General features: G+C 39.6%; 2 protein-coding genes and 1 pseudogene across 3 annotated transcripts; all 3 read right to left on the bottom strand.

Moving 5' to 3' along the window:
* Positions 1 to 1,773: 1,773 nt before the first annotated feature.
* Positions 1,774 to 4,792, bottom strand: LOC141839618 (cytochrome P450 90D2-like). Of its 2 annotated transcripts, XM_074727407.1 has the most exons (7): positions 4,447 to 4,792; positions 4,038 to 4,362; positions 3,558 to 3,968; positions 3,379 to 3,462; positions 3,120 to 3,305; positions 2,807 to 2,928; positions 1,774 to 2,521 (listed from the first exon to the last, which is right to left on the bottom strand). In XM_074727407.1, the coding sequence occupies exons 1-7, from the start codon at positions 4,659 to 4,661 to the stop codon at positions 2,434 to 2,436; spliced, it is 1,431 nt and encodes a 476-aa protein (XP_074583508.1). In that variant the 5' UTR covers positions 4,662 to 4,792; the 3' UTR covers positions 1,774 to 2,433. The 2 variants fall into 2 exon arrangements, with proteins under 2 accessions (XP_074583508.1, XP_074583509.1); XM_074727408.1 differs by lacking the exon at positions 1,774 to 2,521 and having other exon boundaries at positions 2,819 to 2,928; positions 3,065 to 3,305; positions 3,558 to 4,362.
* Positions 4,793 to 8,918: 4,126 nt separating this feature from the next.
* On the bottom strand, positions 8,919 to 10,409 carry LOC141839619 (protein CYTOKININ-RESPONSIVE GATA TRANSCRIPTION FACTOR 1-like). Its single transcript, XM_074727410.1, has 3 exons — positions 10,220 to 10,409; positions 9,637 to 10,062; positions 8,919 to 9,521 (listed from the first exon to the last, which is right to left on the bottom strand). The coding sequence occupies exons 1-3, from the start codon at positions 10,361 to 10,363 to the stop codon at positions 9,156 to 9,158; spliced, it is 936 nt and encodes a 311-aa protein (XP_074583511.1). The 5' UTR covers positions 10,364 to 10,409; the 3' UTR covers positions 8,919 to 9,155.
* Positions 10,410 to 18,532: 8,123 nt separating this feature from the next.
* On the bottom strand, positions 18,533 to 21,891 carry LOC141840400 (uncharacterized; annotated as a pseudogene).
* Between the last annotated feature and the right edge of the window lie 990 nt (positions 21,892 to 22,881).

Raw genomic sequence — 22,881 nt, 5'->3', positions numbered from 1 at the left:
ATTTGTCCATGCATGCTTGAACACTGAACCGGACCGGTTAGGTTGCCGGTTTTCAATTTGACCGGTCGAATCAGGGCATTGGCTGAGCGAGAGCCAAACGTCATGCATGATGCATGCATGGGCGTGGTACGATGACAACTCTCCTTCATGCCATACACATCATGATGCACATGCATGGAATTTCCCTCTTAATCATTCACCGGGCTTAGGCTGCTTAACAACGAAGGAACAAGAGAAGGAAACTTCCAACATCTCTGTTGGACGTGTCACCATCGATGACATGGAAGGAAATTTCAAGTTGTTTCTTATCACACTGAAGTTTCTCATTGATATGATTGGTTTGTTTGACTAATTAATCTAATATGTAGCTAGCTAGATTTGTTTTATCATTTCTTTTGTTTTCTAGATGGTTCATTTGATGTTGTTTCCTATTTGTTTTATCATTTCTTTTCTTTTTTATATGGTTTGCTTGATTTGTTCTACTAATCTAGTAGTGATTTCTTTGACCCATTCGACTTAATTGCATGGTCCAATTATCATCCTACTTATCCTTCTTTAGATTTGAAATTACAAGTAATATTATGTCTAGTAGAGATAGAACAAGAATCTACCTTTCAAACTATGGAACTGGTGGAATAGAATCTCACATTACTTGAAAGGAACCTTCCACATTTTCTTTCATCCCAAATTAAATTTAGGAATAGAATAATTGAAAATAAAAAATGATCTATTCACTTCTCTTTCATCTCTAGTTAAATAATGCATTCAAGTTAGGAATAGAATCATTGAGAGAATGATCTCCTTTCATTCTACCTTATGGAACATGGCCTAGCATCACTTGCATGGTCTAATTGAGCCTTCAAGCTGGCTCGACTCGTCGAACACGCTAAGCTAGTGCTCCAGGAAGAAGATCAAACTTGCAAAATCCTCATAGTATACCTAAGCTAGTTCTCCAGCAAGAATGATTTTTGATTTGAATCTGTTTACCTGCAGAGTTCTGAGGGAGACCTGCCACCTACTTGGTTCAATCCAATCATTGTTCTTGTTCATGGCTGTGACAGAATTGCCCAATTGAATCAGATATCTAAAACCTGTGACTTCTTGTTCTCAATTTAACCTATTGAACCAGCCAAGTCTGTCTGGTTTCCGAAGCACTGCTCGGCGAACTCAATGGTCTCAGCCACAAGAACCAGCCTTCATCTTCCAACCAGCAGCTAAAGTAGCAAGAACTGAAGGGGGTCCTTCAAGAAGTGTTGTCAGAGGTGTGTTGGTGGATTGGATCAGTTTATTTAGCTCAACTCAACCAGATGAACTGAGACTTTATTTGTAAAACAATTATGAATAGAAGAAAAGAAGAAACAACCAAATGGATTGCTTAAGTGGCATCAAGACAACTTGTTTGATCATTTTGTTGTCATTTTGTGATCCCACGTGTAGTATGAAAGATTAGTTAGCTCTAATCAATTGCTAGGAATTTAATTCACTGCAAGACAAGAAACGCTCCACGTATCTAACAATGTGATATGCAATAAAGATGCGTTGATAAGGACTAATGAAATTATTTAGCTGGTGATTAGATATAGTGTTTTGTCACTCTGTCACACCTCGATTGGACATTTTTTTAGTCTTATCTACGAGCTTAACAACTATAGATTTTGTTTGCAGTAGAGTTTAGTTCATAATCATACTAAAACCCCTGCAGTTTGGGGCCTGATTTTTGTTCTTTATTAGTCATTTGTAATTCAGCATTAGATGACTCGACTCATGCTCGAACAATCTATACATTTACCTGAATATGCATCATATATTATTCAATAAGAGGAATCACTGATCCCCAAGACTAAACCACAAAAGGCAGTAACTTGGTCTGAAGAGATTATTAGTAACAAAAGGTGAAGAGCACTTGACTTTGCAGGAAGAGACTAAGAGAGTACAATAGATGCTCTCGTCTTGAATTGCCACAAACCCCACTGCATGAAAGCAACCCCAATTCAATTCCTTGTCCTCTCCCCTACTGTGTCAGCAGCAGTCAGCAGTAGCAGCCAAGACTTGGAATGCTCAATGAAGCTCCCACTAACTTTTTAGCCCTTGCTCTAGCCCCTGCAATGCATACTCCCCTCCCTCTTCTTCCCAAAAGCCACCTTTCACCTTTGCATGGCAAAACTCAAGCCCCTCCTCCACCTCTCTCTGTTTATTTCTGTGTGTCTTGGGGATTGCAATCCTATGTCTTTGATACGGCCCCTATTCATACTTTATACGTCTCATTTATTGTTCTATTCACATAAAGTATAAGTGTCTGTCTGTATACCCTGTTGGAGCTTGACCGTGAGGTCCCGGCTGAGATCGACAGGGGTGGTCCAGCTCCTCCAGGTCCCATCCCAGAAGTCTGGTGTTCTGGGCTGTAAATGCAAATGGACGCCTTCCATGGCTTCTTCACCTCTTACTTCTCACCCTGATGGGCATTCCCTTCTTCATCCTTACAGTTGGAAAATTCACAATGTGGTCCTCCTCTGCCACCCACCTGCGGTCACGAAGCCAAATTAGATTTTAGACTTTTTGTCTTTTCGTCATTCCTGATCCTGATGCAACGCAGACTGACTGCGACACCCCCACACGTGTGGTCTGCATGTGCGGGCACGGACTGTGACCCACCCTCCACTGCGCACGCCGTACGTGCTTGAACTTCGACTATGTGTTGTTCGCTCCATGGCAGAACCAGAGCCACGCCACCACACGTGTAGCGAGTGCGCAGGAAAGGAAAGAAGGAGAAGAAAGAGCAGTAAGAGAGTTAATTTTCTTATCTTACGTGAAGTTGGTGACCAAGTGGTGAAGAAAGATGGCAGCCTCCAGCCTGGCGAGGTCCAGTCCAGGGCACAGCCTTTGCCCACCTCCAAAAGGAGTAAAGCTACACGAACTCGTGTCCTTGTCCTGTGGGGCAGAGAGATGGAGGAAGAAGACTGCACTCAGATAGGATAAACACTAACCAGCATGATAATCTTTATCTATTTGTTTATCTGTCTATCTATCAATAAACAAGACATATGCATCGTGAAGTGAAATTGACCAGCTCCAACTCCCGAAAGCAGAGAGGCAGCAGGTGAGATCAAATCAAACTTCACCTTCCACCTCCATGGATTGAACTTGTAGGCCTCCTCGTAGTGGCTCTCGTCAAGGTGGACTGATCTGAAGTAGGTCAACACGCACCACCCTTTGGGAATGAGGTGCCCCTTTATCTCCACATCCCTCACTGCCTTCCTCATGATCCCGCTTATTATGTTCCCCATCCGCAGCGTCTCCGTAATCACCTGCTCTCTCATACGTTAATCGCCAATAATCGTATCAGATTTCATTCATCGCTAGCGCTACGATAGAACTTACATCTTGTGTGATAGATAGAGACATGTAGTCATTCCACTGCAGTGCTTCTCCTTCTCTCATCTTCTCCAGCTGCGTATTTTCTTCCTGAGATCGAATAATTAACAGCGAATTAAAGAATTAGCAATTGATCGTATGCGTAGTGATACCGTAATTTTTGGTGGTGTATACGTATTATTTACCTCTAGGCGTTGGAGAACAAGAGGGGATTCGCTGAGGTACTTGACTGCGAGAGTAGCAAGAACAGGTACAGAGTCCTCCGCCGGGATCATGAGATCGATCATGTTGTCGGAGATGAGGTCGTCGGTTAACTCGTCGCTGGCGTCGTCGAGCAACACATCGATGACGTCGCGTGGCCGGCGCTGGCTCCGGCCACCGTCAGCCCGCTCGGCTCTCTTCTCTGCGATGATGCTCTTAATCAGCATCACCATCCGCTTCTTCGCCTGCATCGATCGGTAGAGCCTGCTTCCGGGCAGCTTCACCGGCAAAGACATCAAGCCAGCGATGAATTCCTTGAACTGTTGCTTTAGGAATTGCATCTCTTCCCCCGGGTCGAGTCCGATCAGTGCTTTGACTAGAATTTGGAACACTATCTGTTTCACGATTTCATCCACAGAATTAGCAGAATGAATTTGTTTATTGGCGTGGGAGAAGTAACTCACGTTTTTGGTCTGGTCTTGGACGAGGATGCGGTGGTTGTGGCGCCAGTTGACCATGGAGTGGCGCACGTAGCGGTGCATGTCGCGGGTGATCTGCGCTTTCAAGTCGGCGGACTTGAAGAAGCCGCCGATGAGGCCGTGAACGCGGCGCTGGAGGCTGCCGTTGATAAGCAGGATGGAGGACTCGCCCATGAGCTCCATCAGCGACTTGGGGTACCACGGCACGAACGCCTTCGCGTCGCTCTGCAGCACGCACCGGCTCACCTCCGCGTCCGTCGACACGATCGTCGGACTCCCGAACAGATGCGACCGGAACACCTTCCCATACCTGCAGCAGCAGAGGACTCAAACACCACCTGCCAAATGTTGAACTTGAACGAACCAGCGTTTATTAACGAATCAGTGGGCGTACAGTCGGCGGCGCTTATCCATGAACTGCTCCGGCTTGGAGGAGTAGGCGGAGGAGACGAAGTGGAGGGTCTCTCCGACGATCGGCCAGCCGCGGGAGCCGGCGGGGAGGCGGCAACCCGCTGCTCTGCTTGCTCTGTTCCCGCAAGTCTTGGAGACGAGCAATATGACGAAGAAGATGAAAAGCACGAGCGACACGCTACTCAACGATTGGTCCATGTTCTTCTCCTCCTTCTTCCGTCAAAGGAGGTTTTGCTATGTCGCATAATAACAGCAGCGTCGCCGGAGGCGGAAATCAGTTTGGTGTTCGAGAAGGAGCAGCAAGTACAAAGGGGCGTAAGGATTTGATTGGAATTTGGAAGGGGGGAGTTGGGAAGTGCCCACAAGCATTTAATACGGCGGATCGTCCCACGCCCAAGAATGATTGATCATATGGTGGGTGGCACGGTGAGATTGAGATTGCAAGCGCCTGGAACAAGCACCTGCGCTCGCTCGTGCACACGTGAAGTCCATTCAACCAACTTTTTTACATTCTACCATCAAAATATTTTCATTTTGCCTTTCAGAACTGATCAACCATAATTTACCATTTAAATTTTTGGAAATCGTTTCGCCTTTTCAATTTGAGCACCAAATCGAAACTGATATTAAAATGCAGGGGGCAAAGTGAACTAGTTTCTTGATGCTAACTTCGAAATTTCTCACATGTTTTTCAGATTTGACGAGCTAATGAAGTTAAATTGGGGACGACAAAGTGAAATTATTCATAAATAAATAAATAAATATATATATATATATATATATATATTATGGTTGAAACGAATTTGATATTATGCGCGATTCTCTCGTGCATAACCGTGCGCGCCACGTTGATCCACTGTTCATCACGCGATCGTGTACAAATCTGACCATCCAAATGTGGGAATGAACAATATTCCGCCCCTCGACCCCCGCCACTGCCGCTGTGCCATCTGGCCCAGGCCCGATCACATGCCGGTCCTTCCCTGACCGGTCTCCGACTGCGATTTGGTTGGAAACGACACGTGCCACTGTCGGCCGTGTTCCGATCAAATTGCATCAGATTCTGACCACAATCCAGCCAAAATTTGATGTCGGCCGAACCACCGGCGAGTGGCGCATCGATCGGGCCTAGGCCGGTGGCCGGACGGCACGGCGAGGGCGGCGGCAACGGTGATGGATCGGCTGTATCGTGCGCGGGATCTCATAACGCGGGTCGTGCAGAATATCAGATCTCATGGTTGAAAAAGTTAAAGTTGAATCAAATAGGTGGAGTATCCAATTGATGACTCATGAATTTTCCAAATAGAATGAAACCAAGGGGCATGCTTTAACTGCTGTAGTTTTCTTCATATAGTTTGTACGTGAACATGATCATCGAAATAAACCACCACCCATCATCGAAATAAATTTTATCATTTAAAAAAAAAATTGTGTTGTCGCGATCGATATAATGTCATCTCTATCAGTGCAAACTGTTGCAAAAATCTATAAAATAAGATCACTCCTCTAATCTATTTACTCCTATGATCACAAGGCTCCATCTGAAGCTTAAGCTTGAGATGAAACAATTAGAATCAGAAAGGGTCCATTAGTTCTTGCGGTTAAAACTGAGAATTCAAAAGTTAATCCGGTTGAATAATCAAAATATTAGAAGACTGATAAAACCTCCACCGAGGACCGGAATCAGTGGGAGAGATAAAGGGACAAGCAATTGGTGCTCCATGAAAGCAACCAGATAGTGTCAAGGTGTCAGAAATAACTATTAAGTATTCAGAAAAAGAAAAAAGCTTCGCCTGTAGTTTAATCTATTGGTAAATTAAATTAGATTTAAAAAGGGCTTTTTGATAAATCTATAGGATTTAAATTTATATGATAAATAAAACTCTTAAAAATACCTTTTCATTGAATGGATTCTGAGAGTTTGACCAGGTCCAAGGTTCTGTGCAGGAGCAGGGGCAGCAAAAGCTGATGCTCATCTCTGCTCGTAGTTGCTTTGCCTGCTGATTTGGCCACCTTGATTGTCTGCACGGTCACTGCGCTCAGATATGTTTGGCTATTCAACCCTCTGTCCATTCATAAAGAGCTCTTGTCCTCCATCAGGTACCCTTGTTCCTCATTGTTTGTAGGGTTCTCAAGCACAGTGATACAGTGAACTGAATAGTGAACTGAATGTATCTTCCTGATATATTGAATTAGTCGAACTGTTCAGATTGAAGCAGATTCTGAGGAGCTGACTCAGTCAATCCTCGACATGGATTCGACTACACTTCTGGAGATGAATCTCGTACGTGATCGAGCTAGATTTGAGCGAGCTCAAAGGCAACAACAAAGGGCTTGAAGATGAGAACTAACATATGTAGCATTGGGATATTGATAACTAAAATATGTAGCATTGGGATCTAAATCCAAATTCACTAAATGGGTTTAAATTGAATTTGGGCTGTGAGCCCAATTTCCTTCTTTCCATTTGGGCTGTGAGCCCAATTTCCTTTAATTAAATTGGTTCTACTTAGTCGTGTCAAATGGGTCGGACCGCTAAGTGCAAATTAAACCGAGTCCGATTCTGGTCTTTATTGTTTACATAGCCATTGAAGTTTAGCAAAAGCACTGCATCAATTTAAAATCGATGACATGAATTTTTCTTAAGGGTTCAAATGGAATTTAATGGTAACTTTTCGTGATAATAAAGTTTTAAGACATAAATAATGATTATCCACATCTTTATCATTGAAAAACAATTTTAACATTGACTATTTAATATTAGTAGGAGTTAGTATGTTATTTGTTTGTAGTAATAAATACATGTATTTAGGTTAATTACTTAGATCTAGATACGTACGCTCAAAGCTCAATTTGCACCCAATTTACTCAAATTGCATTAGTCTAATTAAACTAATTAATGCAATCATACATAATTAGTTATTATTTAAGTTATAGAGTACAACAAATTTATAGACTTTGGAATTCGATTGTAAAATAAAATTCACACGGATTTTCAGAACATAATTAAAAGACATATCTTTATGACGTTCAATCTCTGAAAAAATTGATAAAATAGTTTTTTCTGGATTTATAGATTTTTTTTTCTATTCCTCATCCTTCACATATAAAAACATCATTTGTGTGTCTTTGGAATATATATATTGTCCCTATATATCATCAAATCTCCAAATGCATAATGTATTCTACTGCAAACTTACAAACGACAATGATTATCAATTCATTAATTGCAACCAATTAGAATTCATAGTAAAAGAAACTTCTGACTTATCGCTCTTGGTCATATCTCACTTGTCAGATATGCACATAAATCTTTATGTGCAGAATATATATATATATATATATATATATATATATATATATATATATATATATATCATAGAGAGGTCAATACAAAGCTTTAATTCAGACACTACTCTATGCCTTTCTTTTCTCAAATAATTGATTGGATTCAGCAAAGTAGAGGCCAAATTCCTTTACGTATAAGAACAAACAACATTTTTCTCTCAATTTGTTGGATAGCTTTTGTTCTCTGTATATGGAATCCCTATTCCCTCAGGTATATTACTGGAGATCACTGAAGAATCCATGCATGGGAGCATGCAGAAACCATCTTTTTATATGTATTATTCTCATTTTTACCTCTCTTTCGATCTCTTTCTCTCTCTATATATATATCTGCAGCTATATATGTTTTAAATATAATATATTCTTTTAGTACTGATGCTTTACTTGAGAGATCACTACATATATATTATATTTAAAACAAACGTCAAAAAAAATTATTATATATGTATTAACTGAAAGTATCAAAATGTTATGATGAGCAGAGGAATTAATGCATTCTTCCGCAAGAAGATAAACTGAGGCCGGGACAAATTCTGGTGACAACGTACAGCGTTATTTCGTCGTCTCTTGTTAATGCTGTGATCCCTCGATCGACCTGTGACCTCTTACACAGCCAAGAACTTGACCAGCTTTTCTCCATTATTACCGCTGTACTATTTTCCGTTGACAGATCCACTACATATATATATTTCAATATTTTCTTTTCTTTTTTCTTCTGATTAATTATATATTTCTATATTAACATCTTAATTACTAAGATGTCAAAAAGATCTCTGATCATAAAAGAAAGAAAGAAAGAAAGAAAAAAAGGTGCCTGAATCAATGAAAAGCTTTCCTCTGCATGCATGCATAAGACCAAATATATAGGGCGGGCTTACTTTATATCATTTGAAGCTTTTCAGTGTGACTAATCAGCAATGCCGATCGATTGGAATTAATTGGACTCTCGTGATCGTTTAATTCAGTAATATTATTAAATGGTCTTCCATGTAATTTTTTTAGATCTAGCAATTTTGTATATATCGTATGATATCATGCAGGCATATATATGCCAAAGTTATGAAACAACTACTGAAAGAACAAAAACTATATAAGAGAAGAAAGATCTAAAGAAACTTCTTCGACAACAGCAATATAATCCAATAACAGCACTTGCAACCAAAGGTTTATTAATTCCTCACTCAGCAAAGTTACATACTTGCTTAAATAACAATCGATACTAGCTCATACTATATATATAGCTAGTTAGATTGCATAAATATACATCCCCGACTTCATTTATAATTAGAGAACAACTCAAACAAATTCAAATTAAGTAGAAAGGAACGCCTTAAGGCTGATCGATCAGCTGCGGATGATGCCACAGGATAAGGCCATCAACAGCACTGCTGCATCTCTCTCCTCTTGCGGGAAGGCCTTCTTGATCACAGTGGAGTTGTTATGCTTGTTGGAGGCTATCAGCGTTGCATCATCAAAACAAAGCTTTTTGGGAGGAGGAGGAGGAGGAGAAGCAGTAATGTTCATCTTGCACCTCTTCTTGAACGGGAGATCAGTTCGATCGATACCCAATTTGGTTTCTTTCCTCGTTTTGTTTGCCATCACGGCCGTGGCATGGCCGCCGCCACCGGGAAGGCCGACTCCTCCATGTAGTGCCGCCGCCATTGCCCGCCTTGCTTTCCTTTGACGAATACCGCACGCGTTACACAAGGACTGCACCAGACACCAATAAACAGTTTGTTTTTATTTGTTTTTTTAATCTTTCGACTTCGTATGATCACATGAATTGGGGAGCAAATGTTTACCCTAATTAACTTGTATGTCATACCTTGGGGCCGCGAGGGCCGCTTCTCCATAGAGGCGTCTTTGTGGTGTTACAGTCGCTGCAGACTCTGATGATCCCGCTCGGAGAGGTTGAGTTGCTGTCCGTGTTGTTGTTATTTTTGTGAGCAGTTGTCTGGATGGGAATCCCTCCGCCTGGTCGGATCGCATCTTGGCCATCGCTCGGTTTGCTCGCTATCATATGACCTGAATACTTCATCATCTTCCGCATGAACCGCATCTTGGAGGGCACCCAGTTGTCCTCTCTGATGCCCGACGCCTCTTCCTCCTTCTCTCGCTTAATCAAACCACCGAACGGATCGCAAAGCGAGAGCTTGAGATCATTGCGATGGCTCTCGTTAGCAGGATCCGGTGCAATCGAGCCGCGATCATCATTGAAGCTTGATCCATCCATGAACAAGATCTCCTTGTGCTGTATAGAACACGATAAATTAAAAAAAAAAAACAATTAGATAAGAACAAGAACTGTTGGATCAAGAGAGATGGAGGAAGAAACATGATGTGGGAGCTATATATGAACGATATATTTTTTTTAAAAAAAAAAGTTGTCTAATTAATTGATCGATCACCTCGTGCTGCTGGCGGCGATCAAAGGTGATGCAACTGTAATCCGATGAGCGATGGTAGAGGGCAGTGAAGAGGTGGTTCGGGACGCAGAGATCATGTTCTTCCTCCTCTACGGAGGAAGCTTGGTTGAGATCAAATGAAGACATGGAGATCAGATAGGGGAGGAGAGGGAGCTGAGAGGGATCAGGATAGGCTAAGTCCTGCTGCTTTCGAATGGAAGAGAGAATATGTACTAGATGATATATGGTGATGGTGAGTGATGAGTGGGCAGTGAATGTAAGGACACAAATTTCACACACACACACACTGAACTATACTGAAGGGACCAGCCAAGGAAACCATTTGTATGGTAAACAATTCTTTTTTTTCAAGCAAAAAAAGGGATAATTACTAATATTACTATATACTTCTCAAAAGAACTCCAGCATGAAAGTTCTCCTCATCAAATTGTAATACTTTCATCAATCAAGTATATATGGTTTTTATTTAGTTTGATTCAGATACTCGGAGTTGACTCCATTTGTGGAAACTAAGCAGCATGGATTTAGGAGGTTGCAAGGAGCATGTAATGGATGGATCATGATGGCATTCCAGAAGTAGCTGCATGAAGAAGGCAGTGCCTGAGAAATAGAGAGAGATAGAGAGTGAGAGACGAAGAAGGGTGTGTATGATATTTGCAGGTGGAAGAGGGAGGAGGAGATTGATGGCATGGGGGTGCGTGTAGGGGCCCTGCGAGGGCACTATTTGCCAAAGGGCATTAAATGCGAGGGGCAGGGGGCTTCGAACACTCTTCTGACCCAACTTGGCTCATCGTTCTTGGACTTAACTACCTTGTGCAGTGGAATACTTAGCTTCAAACCCTAATTGTCAGTTTTGCTTGCTTCTCTCCCATTTTGATCTCTAATTGTTTATTGATAATAAACAATTCGACTTATCCACTAGGTAATTTGTTTTAAATGCAAAATTCATTAATTCCCCTTTATCCGTAGAGAATTGTCAGTGGTATTTCCAAGTAACAAATTAAGCTGATTTAATGGAAATGAATTAGCAAAGTTCGGGAACTAGAGTGCTTTTAGGAAGTAGAAGAATTATAATAGATCAATTGAAGGGTAATACAATTTATATCCATTGTCATATTATTTTTTTTTTCAAAATTATTTCTTTAAGTTAGCTTGTGATGTCGGACAGAATATCAATTATTCTAAAAGTTCATTTTCACAATAAAATTTTAGAGAAAACATCAAAAATCATCATATGCAGAGACGTCATTTCTAAGTTTAACTGAATATAATTGATTCAAAATAAAAAATAATATCTTGACATGAACTAAATAAAGGTTTAAATAGTTTCAGAGATGAAAATAACCCTAATATAATGATGAAAATTTTCAGAGTCTTTGAAATATTTTAAACGATACTTTTTGGGTCAAGACTGAGCCGTACGTTACAGGTTACACCCAATAATGAATATAGATTTCTAAATCAGCTTCGTTTTAATATCTTAAAGGTTCCATAGTTTAACCTTAGTCAAAAGTTATAACCTCTCAAAACTCGAGTCCCCTATATCACAAAGCTTTTCAAGTTTGGGGCATATTGCCACCATGCAACAACCGTGTTGATAAGTATAACCAGGGCATATTGACTGCTGAATGTCTGTAATTAACCGACTACGCTTATGTCAGGGGGACATGGTTAGATTGTGTTCGGCTTTAGAATTCTCTTTGTCAGATGATAACAAGAGACATGTCCGTGTCAGGAAACACTGTCAATCCATGTTTGGTACTAAAAATTTTAATTGTTGTTGTGTTAGGTTGTTATACACTCTAGTTGCCAACTTGATCCTAGTTGCCAATGTTCAAAAGTAGAAAAAAAAGGCAACGATAGGTGGACAACCCTACTGATCGAAACTCTATATTTCATACAACTATCAATGCAGTGCTTAATTGGAACTTGAGGATATATGTTGACTTAAACATTCAAGTAAGTAAACGAAAGAATGTTCAAATTAAGCTCAAGCGAAAGACAAGATTGATCCTAATTATGAGGACCCTACAAGATGACCAACGAATGAGATATTGATCAACCCTTCCAATTGATGCACAAAAGAATGTTTTAGCAATACAACTTAAGTAACTGACACCTCTTAACCATTTAAACAATAGGGGATGACCTAGTTGAATCTTTGCTTAATTGTCTAAACAATGGGGGATGATCTAGTTGGATCTTCGTCAAACCACTTAGAAAGAATTAAGCTATATATAAAGTAGATCAAATACTTAATTATTGTATTCTAAAAACTCTTTTTCATCAAATTACTCTTTATTATTTGAAGTATCATCTAGTTAATGAAGAAAAAAAAGGAATTCAAGGTGGAAAAGAATACTCAAGGAAAACGAAAAGAATCCTTTATTTGGTGTGCTTATTTACTTTAATTGAGGAAGATGTAGGAGATCGATCCCATTAAATTATTTATTTAGAATAAAGGGAAAAAATTTAGATTGCTTATCGTCCCAAATACTCCATTTTTAAATTTTCAATTAAAGAATTTCTGTTGAAGTCTACTTTTTATAATTCACTAATTTTACATAAAAATAAGTGCGCTTTGAATGTTTTATCGTCGAAAAATAGAGCTTGGAAAAATCTCTAAACGCCTAAAAATATACTGTAAGACAAAGATAATGTTGATGATATCTTTTTATCAAATTGGTTTCAAACTTTACTTTTGTATATATCCCACCATTTTAATCGAACACACCTAATCGATCGATTGTCTAATTAATATACATATTGTTCTTGGGATCTTTGATGAATATAATCCTAATATAAGATTAATCTCTCGCTTATAAGCTTGTAAAATAATAAAGAGTCATCCTTAAATATTTGTAAATTAGTGAAATTCTTCTCCAAGCACACAACTGATCATCAAAGAACAGATTAATTATGAACACCATCATATCGAAACTTTTAAGTAGTGGAATTAAATTCATGACACCGATCGTTCTAGATTTCAAATATATGCACCATCGGTTATTAAAAAAACCATACTCCAACTCAATCTCGATCGAATTAATTAAGCCAAGTCCAGCAAAAATGGTAATGAAAACTGCAAAATATATGGTCTGAGATCAGATTCAGATGTATATACGACAATACGAAAAAGAGTGACCACCATGTATCCTTTCATATACAGGAAGATACGCGAAGATCAGACATGTGATCATTCACAATCAGTTCATTCTTTTCATGCATGATCCCTACCAGTAATGAATTACTAGCTTTGAGTTAATTATAAACTGATCTACAGTATTAACACAAAGCACTGAAGTGGACTAATGGAGCCATGTATGCTTCATATATATATATATATATACACACACACACATTAATTAGCTGATCTTCAATGGATAATGTTGCATGGAAAATAAAAAATATATATACATATATAAAGTGAGGTGGTTAAATATGAATTTAATTTGTATGACAGGAGGAGTGGATACGTATAAGCTGCCTCCTTCCTTCAAATGAGCTGCAGCATCTGGTGATCGATCGAGGTGCATGAAGAGGACAAGGAGCAATAAATTATTCAGCAACACTCATCAGTACTGTCTGAGGTATAAATAACAACAAGGGGAAGGAGGCTGCCTCAATAATTACAAGGTGAGTCCAAGCAAGTGTAGTTTTCAATTGGGTACCACAAATCCAGTGGCTGCTAAGGGACACTGCAAACCATGCCACACCATGGCCCCCCACAGCTCCTCTCGTGATCATGTGTTTTCAGATTTTTTTTTCTTTCCTTTTTTCCTCTTTTTTATATATTTGTTTTGAAGAATATTTAGTAGGTTTTCTAATTTAATTAATTCCTACATATTAAATCCTTCTCTCTCTCTCTCTTTTAAATAATTGATAAGGAGTAATCGTACGTGAAATTAATTTGTATAGAAGGACCAAGATCCAGACAACTCATCTATCAATGGACTGATTTGATGCTTTAACCATCCAACCAACTCAAAAAATAATATAATAATAATGGAGTCAATTGTGAAAGTATATATAGATATAGATACAGATGAAAACTGTTAAAATTAATATATTTGATTAGGTTGAATGCGATGGAAACTTTGAATATTCTATGGTCAGTGATTTCTAAATTTCATGATATATATCTCGGTTAAGTTGATTGATATATTTTATTTTTATTTTTTAAATTATAAAAATGGTGTAGCCAGCAGATCGATCGAGAAGGAATGCTTTATAGTAGGAAATTTTATGGTTTCCACGTTGATTGAGACTGAGGAGGTGTTTGATTTTAAGTTATATTTTTTCAACGGAAAGTTGGGGTTGAAAATATGTAAATGTATAGTTGGGGTTGAGAAAAGGTTGAGAAAATGTAAATGTAAATGGAGTGTTTGGTGAATATGAGGTTGAGTTGTATTTTGAATGTTCATTTACTTGTTTACCCTTACTAAAAACTCAAAAAAATCCTTATATATTTTTTACAAGGGTAGATGTGTAATTTGAACTTTCAGGTTGGCAAAAAGGACCTCCACAGGTCTTTTTTGCCAACCCCCAATTTCCGGTTATCCCAACCTCATATGTACATTCACCATCTAAACCCAAACACCCATTATCTGTCCATTGCACAAATTTTGAGAACTCAACGGAACATTTGCATCTAGAGAACCTTAAACCAAACACCCCCTGAATTGTATATTTAGTTAATCATGACTGATCCATGTAATCATGTTGACTTTAGAAGACTTTGTTGAGATATGGAGAAAATTTTCTATTCGATGAGCTTCAATAAAAGTTCGATGGATTTTGACATGATCTTGAGGATCTAAGGTTGATGGTGACAGTGCATTAGAATTAGTATTTTAATAAAATTAATAATGATAATGATATCGGACGGAATAATGATTATCTTGCGAATAATATTAAATTTATTAGTTCGACTGTGAACGTCGGAAATAATCTTTTAAAACCTGTTAGATTCGCAAGAATAACAAGAGATATAAATGACATTATCTAAAATATTATTAAATCAAAACTTTTTCTCCTTAAACAAACTCATAAAATGTTTATATAGTTCCAAAATCCTAATTTACAAAAGAAAGAAAAAAATTCTAATAAATTTTTTTTAATAGATTCGAAATTCTAAAAATCTTAAACGGACTTAAAAATTATAAAATAAAACTAATAAAATTTTTTAAAACTATTCTAAATACCAAAAATTTCTAAAATTATTAAAATTAATAATAAAAATCTTCGAATACTCCTGCATCAGTCGTCTTAAGTTGAAAGAACTTGTCCTCGATTTTAGAATAGTATCATATGGTCGTCTAAGAGGAAGATCATCTGATATTTTGTATTTGGTGCTACGATCGCGATGTAAGACTTCCTCAGTCGGAACCTACCTGCCACGACCACAATCACGATCACGAAGATGATTCATCAGATTTAAGAGTTTTGATACCAACTGATGTCGGACGGGATAGCGATTATCCTGCGGACAATATTAAATCAGTTGATTCGACTACAAACGTCAGAAATAATTTCCTAAAACTTATTAATTCAAAAAAATAACAAGAGATAGAGAAATAAATGACACCGTCAAAAATATTATTAAATTAAATTTTTTTCTCTTAAAACATTAACTCATAATATATTTATATAGATTCAAAATCCTAAATTTTAAAAGAAAAAAATTTTAATAAAAAGAAAATTTTAAAAATTTTAAACGAACTTAAAAATCCTAAAATAAAATTAATAAAAAATTTTAAAACTACTTGTTAAAAACTTTAAAAATTATTAAAATTAATAATAAAAAATTTCAATCCGGTACATCATATAATTAATTTAATAAACTAAAATTATACAGTACGCAACTAGTAATTTTAAATTGTGAAAAAAATATAAAGTTAAAACCGATGGACCTCATGGAATCCCTAATCATAAATAAATAATTAATACAACTATCAAATCATTACAAGAGCAAGATCGGAAAAGTAGAGAAAGAGATGTGAGATGGATGCGAAACATAAATGGAGCCCAATTAATAATGGCCGAGCTTCCTCTAACCGACATCATTAATTATTCATTGTACATTCTTATCATTCCAATTCCAATCCAATTATTGCGGACTATCATCTTCTTAAATGCAACTCAACTGCTTACGTACTGCAACGATATGCATGCCACACTGAACACTGCCGTCCTGCAAGCTTACGCTTATGCTTCTGAGAATTACAACTACAAGGACCAATTGGGCCGGGCCGACGCGTGTTGGGCTCACATACGTTTGGGCACAGCCTAGACTTAAATGGGCCAGATTTGAACTTAGACAGTTTTATTTTGTTATTTTAATTCTCGGAAGAAAGCATTTTTCTTAACGTCTTTTGAAAAAGGTTGACTCAAGAATGTACAGTCCCGTAGCATCTTGCAATTTAGTGTGGGCCCATGCCCAACAGCCTCCGCGGGTCTAGTATTCGAGTGCGTGTTGGAATTAGAAAATTAATCTAACAATTTCTTCGCTTGTTGAGTGCGTACGCGAGGAGGGTCCTCTCGCTCGATGACGAACCGTGGCGAGATCGCGGCGCTTCTTCTCTCGTTGCGGCTCCTGCCTCCGGCTGACGCATTCTACCTTCCGGGCGTCGCTCCTCGCGATTTCCGTAAGGTAATTAATTCATGTTTTCGCTAATTTGCTCCGATCTGGTTGGATCTCTAGGCCCTTGCTTGTTGGTTTCGAGATAAAGTTTCTGAATTGTTGTTTTTCTTTTTGTGGTTGGATCTAGGGTTAAAATGCGTGGATATCTTGTTCTATTCCGTGACGGTTTTCTTCTGATTGGATCGGAGTTAGGTTTCTTTCGTTTGGGGTTCTCTTTTCGTCCTTCAATTAGTAGTAAAATCAGAAATGAGGCACGGTTATTAAGTCATTTTTGAGATAGTGTGACTTTCCGGTGACGCGCAACGGAATAATCCTAGATGTTTGCAGATTTGTTTTGAGTGCTTTGAATCATTATCACAAGTTTTAGGAAAAAATGATTGGTATGTCTTAGTACCAACTACGAATACAAAAAAAAAACACGATTTTAATCTAGAAAGTTACGAATTGTCGTTTGAACATAAGATAGATTACTGTGTAACTATTAGGGATCGTCTCCACATACCCCAATGTGTTTAATTTATTAATTTGTGAAAGTTAAATATGTTAAAATTTGTTGCTTAGCGAGGAACTTAATGCTGATGGTCAACTGTAAGCATCTCAATTAACTCGTCTATGAAGACGATGCTTAGTTCTTAAGTTTAATCCCTGTCCTGGTACTGTGAAATTGCAGGATATATAGAGATGTTTCAGGCTTATGAAAAAACAATCAACAGTTCATAATTTTTCTACATTTTTAACTGTTAGCCATTCGTATTTTCCATATTTAGAATTGATGAAATGCTTTTGTGTCACTCCTCATCGAACAATTTTCTTGTATTGGTAACTTTTTTGCTCTCAGAATCTTGAATTTCTCATAATCCGGGATATTAAGTACTTTTCTTTCTGTTATTCCTTTATTGAACTTATTGGTGAATTTCTCCATTCCACAGGATGATGAGCTTCAAGTAAAAGTCAACAAGTTTTATCAACAAAGACACAACTTCCATATGAATTTTATTTTTTGGATTATTGCAAGCCTTGAAAGATCATGAACACTGCTGAGTATTGGGATAGGTTCTACCTGGTGAGAATTCTGTTTAACGGTGAGCAAGTCTAGTTTTTCTTGAATGAAGACTAATATTCCAAAAGTGGGAACTCAAGTCTCCTCTTTCTTAAAAAGAGAAGACAGGGAAATGTTCTACACCATCATTTGCTTGTTTTAATGTTTTTTTTTTTTCTGTCATGTGATTCGCATCATTCAATATCAGTTCAAAAATGCTTAAAGATGAAGGCTGCAAAGTAGCTTATCGCATGAGACTTTCCCCTGAAGCGGCAAACAATTTTAGGTTATCACTTAAAAAGAAGCCTTTGATTTGTGTTTTGTTTGTTTTGAATATTATTTCTTTTTGCTCTCTACCTTATCAGTGCCCTTTTTTTATATGCAAGTTTTTCTGGACCTCTGATTGCCTCGTAACTTGGCTTTCATTCCTGTGTTTATAGGACATTGGACAATCTTCCTGATGCAGTCCCTAGACAAAGAAAGACGGAAATCAAATAGCAAGTTATGGACATGGATTCCGTGTTGGTTACAAGGTAGCTGGCAATCACTTTCTGCAAAATGCTCATAATTTTAGTTTTTGTGCTTAGATCAAGGATGACCAATACTGCATAAATAGTCACCTCAGTTTCAAGGTCATGTCTCATAAAGATTTACCATGAAACAGCTTCTAGGTGATTGGTCGCTTAATAGTTATACAGGTACCCTGCGATCCTTAACTTGAGGATACATGCAGGAAAATGCTGCTCAAATTAGCTACTGTACAAAGCGATTTGGATTTTGTCTAAACTGCATCCATCAGATGACTCTGGCCATATTCTTCATCTGCAACCGATGAACTTTTCTGCAGGCTCCATCTCTTTGTCTGAAGAAGCATACTGATGTCGAATTTCCTTTGACCAAGATCCCTTCGGTCACATTCCATCAGGTTGTGCAATACAACCATCATGGAAGGCCTGAAGGCAGGATTTCTGCTTGTGCATTCTATGCCTAGACTTAGCACCGTCACTATGTCATCCAAGTAGTCGACATCTTCACTCAAGTCCTTGTCTATCAGCTCGATTACATTGCCATTCTCCCTTTGGTGGCGAGCAGCCCACCCTGCTAAGCTTTCGTGCTCATCACCATCTAGTGCTTCCCTTCCTGTTGTCAGCTCCAAGAGGACCACCCCAAAGCTATAAATGTCCACCTTGTTTGTGATCTTCCTCGAATACCCACACTCTGCAATTGAACAGAATTTGATCTATGAAACACAAACTTCATATGCTACAGATTGAAAACAGGTCAAGTGGTTGGTTCGAGGAGTTACCTGGAGCCATGTAGCCAAAAGTGCCTCCCATGGCCGATGCTGTTTCGGGCTCACCAGCCTTGAACAGCATGCGTGCCAGGCCAAAGTCGGCAATCTTAGCTCCAAACTCTGAATCCAGAAGTATATTGCTCGACTTCACATCACGGTGAATGACCGGCGTCGGGCACTGGTGGTGCATGTAGCACAACCCTTTTGCTGCATCAATGGCAATCCCCAACCTCTTGGGCCAATCGAGTGGCTCATTGTGCTGGGAGTCTGGTCTCGCTCGCTGCCGGTGTAGCCACTGATCCAGGCTTCCATTCTCCTTATACTCGTATACAAGGAGCTTGGAGTCTGCGTTCGAGATGCAACAGAGTAGCTTCACAATGTTGGCATGCCGGATTGAGCCCAAGATCTTGACTTCAGCCTCGAAGGCTTTCTCCATCTTCCAGTCTGTCTTTCTGGTATTCCAAATTTTCTTCACGGCCACTGCCATGCTGGTGGGATTGCTGATGTTGATTCTGTACACCTCGCCGGACCCTCCCTTGCCGATGAGGTTATCCACTGTCAGCTTACCTAATATGTTATCTTCAGTGAAGTCCACTTTCTGAAAAGAAGTGAGCTTCCAGGGCAGCTCATCGACGAAGTCAGGCAGCCGGCGGCACATCAATATCCCGATCACAGTAACCATTAGGAGCATGAATCCACCGAGCACTAGGAATATTATGATCAGTCTTAGCGAAGACTTATTATCGTTACTGGCCGTGCGGTGTGCACAATCTGTGAGATTCACTATGGACTTGGAGGAGCAGAGATCAGGATTTGCTGAAAAGCTTTGCTCGTAAGCTTGGTTCTGCAACCGGAGGGGTATCTCGCCGGATAGTTGGTTGTGAGACAGGTTAAGGGAGTTGAGTATAAGGTTGCCCATCTCCTGCGGAATTGGCCCTGATAGCATGTTCCATGAAAGGTCTATTATTTTGAGCTCCGACAACAGTCCAATTTCCGGCGGGATGTTTCCCGAGAGGTGGTTGTTCTTGAGGTTGAGCTCTGTAAGTGACTTCAAAGCGGATATGCCCACTGGAATTGAACCGGAGATTTGATTTCCATCGAGCAATAGATTCAGGAGCCTCGACATTCCGGTGAGTACCGTCGGAATTTCGCCCGAGAACCTATTGTTACTCGCTTTGAGAACTTGCAGTTCTGGAGCTGAGGACGGGATTTCTCCAGAGAAGAGGTTGTCTTCGATTTCCAAGCGCGTTAGGCTTCTTGGCAGTGTGTCTGGCAAAGTGCCAGACAAGAGGTTGTGATGGATCAACACCGTCGTCAAATTTACTGCAGTCGACCATATCTTGCGGGAAACTCGCCGGAGAAGCTATTGTTATAGAGTTGAATGTTACTCAAGGTGTGGCACTGTTGCGAGAAACGCCGTCAGTTCGCCAGAGAAGTTGTTGTTGAAGACCACCACCGAATTCAGAGCTCCTTTTGCGCATAGGCCTTTGGGCAAGCCACCGGAAATCCTGTTGTTTGATACCTCAAAATTCCTCAGCTTGGAGTGGTTCCCGAGCTCCGTCGGCAAAACTCCAGTGAACTGGTTACCGAAGAGCCTAATGTCATATAGCTCGGGAAGAAAGGCGATGCCATCGGGAATCTCGCCGGATAGTTCATTATAGTACATGAACAACTTGGTGAGATTGACGAGGTTGCCGAATCCCACCGGTATTGACCCCTTCAGATAGTTGCTGGACACATCGATCTCCTCCAAATTTGTAGCCCTGATCTCGCTGTGGATTTCTCCGGACAGCTTGTTGGCAAACAAGTAGATTCTTTTGAGCTTCTCCAGCGACCATATGGATTCAGGAATTGAGCCATTAAGCAAATTCATGGCCAGGTCGAGATGTTCTAGCTCTTTTAGATTCTTGAAGCTCTCCGGTATCTCACCCATGACTCGAGTTGCTGTCATCCATAGGTACTTGAGGCTCCTCATGTTCCCGAACTCATCGGGAATCCGTTGGCTCGCAAAATTATTGTATGCGAGAGTCAGATTTTGGAGCATGGAGAGTTGGCCAAGCTTGGCCGGAAACGAGCCATTCAAATGGTTGCCTTGGAGGTGCAGGAACTGCAGCGACTTAATCAGGCCAATTGACCGTGGGACGTCGCCGCTGAAGTTGTTGCCCGAGAGGTCGAGGTGCGTGAGGCGAGAAGACAACTTGTCGATATCGCCGGGAATCTCTCCAACGAAGTAGTTCTGGAGAGATCAAGGTACTGGAGGCTGGAGCAGCCGTAGAGGCCGGTAGGGAAACTGGTGGCGATGTCGTTGTTGGCGAGGTCGAGGTGGGAGAGATTGTTGAGGTTGCAGATGAAGGCTGGGACTGACTGGGTGATGTGCATGTTGGGGACGGATATGGAGTTGACGAAGCCAGCATTGTCGCACTGGATTCCTGGCCATTTGCAGTGGGGAGAGGAGGTGCTCCATGAGCTGAGAGCAGAGGTGCCACTCCAGTGATCTCTCAGGCCGAGAAGGATGCTCTGCTCCCGGTAATCGGCATGGGCGACGGTGATGGCTTTGGAGATCAAGAGAAGGTGAAGCCAGATAAGGATTTTGTTTAGGATCAAAGTGGAGGAGATATGAACAGTGGGATTTGTTTCTTTACCACCCATTAGAAATTTCTTCACCGGTGATCGTTTGATGGGAGATGCATGACCATCTGCTTCTTAAATAAGGATTACGCAGTGAAGAAGCACTAGAGTCGAATACTTATTCTATAGCTTTTGGAATATAGTTAAATTGGTTACGATATAGTAGAGTTGCAGAAGAGGATAAAGATTTGAATCCTGCGAAGTTAGATAATACCCTTCTGCGTCGTGATCAATTGTAATTTTTTGATTTATCTTTTCATAGATGATTGTGGGATTGATCGTGTAAGATCGTTAAAATGACAGATTTTTTTTTCATAAGAATACTTATCCTGTGGATGAATGGAAGGTGACAGTCAAAGTCTTCCAAGTCTTCTAAAGTTAGTCAACGAAGAATACGACAGCCATCGAGTGGCGGTCCATCTAAATGTCCATTTTCCACAAATCGGAACATAATTTTCTTAATTGGACCTGGTGTCGGTACTAATGATTGATTTGTGAAATGAGAAAAGTGGAGAATATCTTGACTTAATGGTTGACTCGAGAAGTCTTTAGTCTTTTAATAATGGCTTCCACGATGGCAAACCAGTGCAAAGGCACGATTCATTGTCTCTAATTGTGGATTTAAATGCATAATATGGACCTCTTGTAATCCTCGATAGAATTTATTTGTACTTTAGCAAGATTTTTCTTTAATCTTTCCACAATTAGATAGATATCTCACTCATTGTTACTATTGTATCAAGGTTGATTTATGCTAATGTAACGAATTTATTCAACTGTAATTTTAGATATTTGCTTATTTATTTAATCGTGCAAATTGGGCCATTGCCTAACAAAGACCGAGGGGCACTTTGCACGCGAGTTTTGCTTTGTGGAAAGAAAGAATGATAATGATTACGGTCAAATTTTCATGATAAAAAATTTTAACCGTCCCACTAAAGGAGAATTAGTTGGATAACCCTAGCGAGCTAGATGAGAATCAATTTCTAACCTAGGCTAGTATAAGGTTAGTGAATCGAGCAAGTTAACTTGTGAACCCA

This window comes from Curcuma longa, chromosome 11, assembly GCF_044706935.1.
Source record: "Curcuma longa cultivar G26 ecotype Majalengka, Jawa Barat chromosome 11, ITB_CL_G26_1.1, whole genome shotgun sequence".
NCBI lineage: Eukaryota > Viridiplantae > Streptophyta > Magnoliopsida > Zingiberales > Zingiberaceae > Curcuma > Curcuma longa.
Note: the sequence above shows the minus strand (reverse complement) of the source record. Positions and strands in the feature narration are given on the sequence as shown.

Excerpts from the sequence above, each read along its gene's own strand:
- LOC141839618 (XM_074727407.1), bottom strand. The coding sequence starts at position 4,661 with ATGGACCAATCGTTGAGTAGCGTGTCGCTCGTGCTTTTCATCTTCTTC. Across the intron at positions 4,363-4,446 it reads ATGGATAAGCGCCGCCGACT|GTATGGGAAGGTGTTCCGGT; the intron begins GTACGCCCACTG and ends CTGCTGCTGCAG. Across the intron at positions 2,522-2,806 it reads CACTTGGTCACCAACTTCAC|GTGGGTGGCAGAGGAGGACC; the intron begins GTAAGATAAGAA and ends TCGTGACCGCAG.
- LOC141839619 (XM_074727410.1), bottom strand. The coding sequence starts at position 10,363 with ATGTCTTCATTTGATCTCAACCAAGCTTCCTCCGTAGAGGAGGAAGAA. Across the intron at positions 10,063-10,219 it reads ATCGCCGCCAGCAGCACGAG|CACAAGGAGATCTTGTTCAT; the intron begins GTGATCGATCAA and ends TGTTCTATACAG. Across the intron at positions 9,522-9,636 it reads GCGGCCCTCGCGGCCCCAAG|TCCTTGTGTAACGCGTGCGG; the intron begins GTATGACATACA and ends TGTCTGGTGCAG.